Source organism: Corylus avellana, chromosome ca3, assembly GCF_901000735.1.
Source record: "Corylus avellana chromosome ca3, CavTom2PMs-1.0".
NCBI lineage: Eukaryota > Viridiplantae > Streptophyta > Magnoliopsida > Fagales > Betulaceae > Corylus > Corylus avellana.
Genome location: NC_081543.1, coordinates 8,638,241 through 8,643,077, shown reverse-complemented (window position 1 = coordinate 8,643,077; position 4,837 = coordinate 8,638,241). Strand labels below are relative to the sequence as shown.

Here is a 4,837-nt window from a genome sequence, read left to right as displayed (position 1 = left end):
TCATCGACGCCAAGCCCGACAAGCTCCGCGGCGAGATGCTCGACCTCCAGCACGCCGCTGCCTTCCTCCCCCGCACCAAAATCCACGCCTCCGTCGACTATGCCGTCACCGTCGGATCCGATCTTTGCATCGTCACCGCCGGGGCCCGCCAGATTCCGGACGAGTCTAGGCTGAACCTGCTGCAGAGGAACGTGGCCCTTTTCAAGGGGATCATACCCCCTCTTGCGCGCTACTCCCCAGATTCCATTCTGATGATCGTTTCCAACCCCGTGGATGTGCTTACTTACGTGGCATGGAAGCTATCCGGGTTCCCCTCCAATCGGGTTATCGGGTCGGGTACCAATCTCGACTCGTCCAGGTTTCGGTTCCTCATTGCCGATCATCTCGATGCAAACGCTCAGGATGTCCAGGTCAGTGGCAGATATTCCCTTCCACCTTTTTTATTCAAGATATTATTTTGAAATTTTGAATTCAAATTACATTGAATAACGTGTGGTACGACTGATCAGGTGCATTAAGTTTACTTAACTGCAAGCTCTCAACTGCACATTTTTTTAGGTAACACAATCAATTATAATTGACAGAGTGTGGAGCTACAGAATTTCAGGATTTTTGTTGTCTTTTGTTTGGGTATTCTTCATCATATATGCAATCATTCTGATTAGTTTTTTTTTTTTCTTTTCAAAAAATTAGGTGTGGAAAACTGAAACATGAAAGGCTATTTTCAATTAGTATTTCTATTTTCAAGCCTACCCTGTTTGAAAATTAAAAATCCAGGACGAAAAGTATAAAAAGGGTTTGTTAATTGTTGACTAACGAGTTGGTTGGCAAAAAAAATTTAAAGGGTAATTTTTTGCTTTGCAGTGTTTTGTATTTGGGAAATGCTATTTAGGGATTGAGATTCTCTCAAATAAATGAAGAATGAAGAAGTTTGTATGATACCGAATTAATTAATTTTAGTTTTTAATATGTCAAATTTATTTGTTTCGATAATACAAATTTTTGTATTTGTTTAACTATTAAATAAAATTAATGGCTTAAATTTTAGAATATAAGAATATTATATTTTAAAAAGTTTGAGCAGTTAGTAAACTCGACTGAATGACGTGATAGTAAAAAGTATCTTTGAATTAACACTCAAAAAAATAAAAAACTAAATGCTAATTTTTAGTGTGACATTTGCTTTTAGTTAACCTGTTTTGCTTGTAATTATGACTGTAGGCTTACATAGTGGGGGAGCACGGTGACAGCTCGGTGGCGCTGTGGTCAAGCATCAGTGTAGGCGGCGTGCCAATACTGAGCTTCCTGGAGAAGCAACAAATCGCGTACGAAAAGGAAACCTTAGAGAACATTCACAAAGCAGTCATCGATAGTGCTTATGAAGTGATAAGCCTAAAGGGCTACACATCGTGGGCCATTGGGTACTCTGTGGCTAGCCTGGCTCGAGACCTGCTTCGAGACCAGCGGAAGATCCACCCGGTCTCGGTCCTTGCAAGGGGGTTCCATGGCATTGATGGTGGTGACGTGTTCTTGAGCTTGCCGGCCCAGCTCGGTCGGGGTGGGGTTTTGGGTGTCACCAATGTGCATCTGACGGAAGAGGAGGCGCAACGGCTGAGGAAATCGGCTCAGACCATCCTGGAGGTGCAGAACCAGTTGGAAATATGAGCTTAGGATTTAACTAGTGCTTCATACTAAATGCACTTTGACAATATGAGCACTTGAGACGCTTTTATTTTGTATGGGCCAGTTGACCTGTATGTTTCCTTTTACTTTTTGCTTTTGTTTAATATATAAGATTATTATGGCTATCGAAATGTATGTTTTGGTGCTGTAATACATCCTTTTTTGAAGTAATTGAAATCTTATTGAACAACAATTAGAGTAATACAGGCAAAGTTTTACCAGAGACTTGAAACAGAAATTTTATTGAACAACAATCCATCGAAGAATCCTTTGAAGTTTGAACTAACAAATTTCATTGTGACACTACAAAAGGAAGGCCTTTTTCGGACATTAATTAAATGCAGAATTCAAGAGGAGTTTGAAGCTTTTGAAAACACTTTTTGCATACGGTAAATGGTCCATTATAAGCACAAAAACATAACACAAGTGTTCTTAATGGCATTTTTCAAAAACACTTTTTGAAGTAAGTCTCTTTAACAAGGAAAGCATACAAAGGCTTACCATAACACCAAAAGGTTTAAAACATTAAAATGAGTATTCATGACTTTAAGGGAATGCTTAGGCTTATTATAAAACAAGAACTTGACAACATAATAACAAGAAAGCAAAAGGTTTAAAACATTAAAATGAGTATTCATGACTTTAAGGGAATGCTTAGGCTTATTATAAAACAAGAACTTGACAACATAATAACAAGAAAGGAACGAGTGCTCGGTGTGGTCCCCTGGGCGAGCCCTTGTGTATTGTTCACAATGAGCCAAAAATGCTTTCCAGGCGTGTGTTCCGGGTATTAACCAAGGGTCTAAAAATGGTCAACGAGCACTCGTGTATACTATTCATGCGAGCGCTTGTGTATTGTTCGCAAAAAGCCAAAAGTGTTCAGAGTACGGTTTTTCATGAGGGTGGCTTGAGGTTTAGACGAGTGCTCGGTGTGGTCTCCTGGGCGAGCGCTCGTCTAGAGAAGGTGGACTTGGGCTTTGCTTGTAAAAAGGCCTAAAGGCTTGGGCTCATCAGGGAAGGTTTTAGGGTTTCTGTTTTGGGCTTGTTTTTCCATAAATCATTGGCTTAAGGAATTTTTAACTCTTTCATAAATAGGTGATAAATGAGTTTTGTCCTAATCCCAATCTTTTATAATATTCTTTAACTCATGTTTTAAATAAATAAGAGGGTTAAATACTTTATTCCCCCTAGGGCTGAAACTCTTTTTTTTTTCTTTTTTCTTTTTTTTTTTTTAATTATTATTATTATTATTTTTATTTTTTATTTTTTATTTTTTTTTTCACCTAGGTTTTTATTTTTATCACATGAGGTACCTGTGGTTTTCATAAAGACGGAGATGATACCTTAGTTAAAATTCCGCCCAAAATTTAACAGAACGCCACTTCAACATGAATAAAAAATCGACATGTGTCATATAAATTAAAAAGATTAAAAAATTATATTTTTTCAGAAAAAAAGAAAAAAGAAAAAAAGAAAAAAAATTTGGGAGTGGCTACTGCCACCCCTTAGCCATACCATGCAAAATACAATACACTAAACAATAATGAAACACTAAATCATGCTAAAATCAAGATTAAAACCTAGATGGACAATATAACCTCAAAACTATAACCAATATTATGGAATACCATCTAAACAGAATAACAACTAAGTAAAACACAAATTAGGACAACAAGGTTACTTCTTTTGAGCAAAACCTACAAAAAAAGCTCTCCTCATTCTCAAACTCACCAAACTTTCAAGTAGAGTTTTTCTATGGCTCAGAAGGCAGAATAAGATTTAGAAGGGCGTGAGAGAAGGTATTTATAGGTTTAGAAAAGCTGAGGGCGTTGCTGGCTTGCTGTGACAGTTTGCAGTGCAACGAATGTTCGGTGGTCTATGGCCGAATGTACGGTGTACTATGTGTACAGTGTATTAGAGTTGCGAGCGTACATTCGGTAATTACCCAGCGGGTCAAATTTTGGTCAACGAACGTTCGGTATGGTCACCTCGCGAACGTTTGGTGTACTGTGTGTACAGTGTTTTAGAGTTGCAAGCGTACATTCAATAATTACTCAGCGGGTCAAATTTTGGTCGACGAATGTTTGGTGTGGTCACCTCGCGAACGTTTGGTGTACTATTTACCTAGCGGTTTCTTGGTTTTGGTCTTGAACGTTCAGTGATCTATCTGGCAAACGTTCAGTTAGTGTTTAAAAACTCCCAAAATCTCTCCAAAACAGCTCCTAACAAATTGAGAACCCTTGCTAAACCTTTAACTTAGCTAATCACAGCTTAATAATTACACGAGGCACTACACTCTGTGGTGTGATAATTTTGGAGCCACATACCTAACCGCCAATCCAATGTTTGGTGCACACACGAAGCACATTGAAATTGATTTTCACTTTGTGTGCGAAAAAGTTGCATAAAAAAATTTATAGGTGCGGTTCATATCTACAAAAGACCAAAAAGATGACACTTGTACGAAGCCCTTGATGTCCACTTGGTTTCTTACATTACCTATCAATCTCAGCGTCATGAAAGTTGCACTTAGCTTGAGGGAGCCTATTAAGACATTTGATGATATTTTTCCAAATATTACGCTCATATCTGTTAATCACAATAATAGCCAAATCACACCGTATAAGGAAGACAACCAAGGCGCCAAATCATGACGAAAACTCAACAAGGAAAGATTTTGTCAAAAAAGAGGGTGCAACATGCAAGAGAAGTGCCACACATGTAAAAGAAGTGCAATATGTAAGAGAAGGATGAGAGGAGGAAATGAAGCATTTTTCAACATGTAAACATGCAGAGAAGAAATACTATAATCACTACAAGCAATATGGTCCTTAGCGACCAAACAAATAGCGGCAACCCAAAGTCACTGCTAATTCAAAACACAAACTTCTTTTCTCATTTTAAACAATTTTATCTTTCACTGAACAGAGCCAAACAGGCCCTTATTTTTATTTTTTGGAAACGGAAGCAGAGATGCAAAAAGGAATCCATTGTTCCTTCGTTGGGCTGGGACGGTAAGGTCCAAACTCACCCATCCGTCCTGCAGACATTACTTTTAATCCACCCAAAAACAAAAACCTAGCGGCCCAATAACACAAGGGGCACATCACAACACTTGAAACGGCGTCGTTGATCCCCATTTCCTTTTGGGAAC

General features: G+C 38.5%; 1 protein-coding gene across 1 annotated transcript; it reads left to right on the top strand.

Annotated features, from left to right (window-relative positions):
* Nucleotides 1-6: 6 nt before the first annotated feature.
* LOC132175740 (L-lactate dehydrogenase B-like) lies at nt 7-1,808 on the top strand. The gene is made up of 2 exons (XM_059587768.1): nt 7-410; nt 1,222-1,808. The coding sequence occupies exons 1-2, from the start codon at nt 36-38 to the stop codon at nt 1,663-1,665; spliced, it is 819 nt and encodes a 272-aa protein (XP_059443751.1). The 5' UTR covers nt 7-35; the 3' UTR covers nt 1,666-1,808.
* Nucleotides 1,809-4,837: the final 3,029 nt, after the last annotated feature.

Bases quoted from the DNA above. Each gene is read 5' to 3' on its own strand.
- LOC132175740 (XM_059587768.1), top strand. From the start codon at position 36: ATGCTCGACCTCCAGCACGCCGCTGCCTTCCTCCCCCGCACCAAAATC. The intron at 411-1,221 runs GTCAGTGGCAGA...TTATGACTGTAG, and splicing joins CAAACGCTCAGGATGTCCAG to GCTTACATAGTGGGGGAGCA.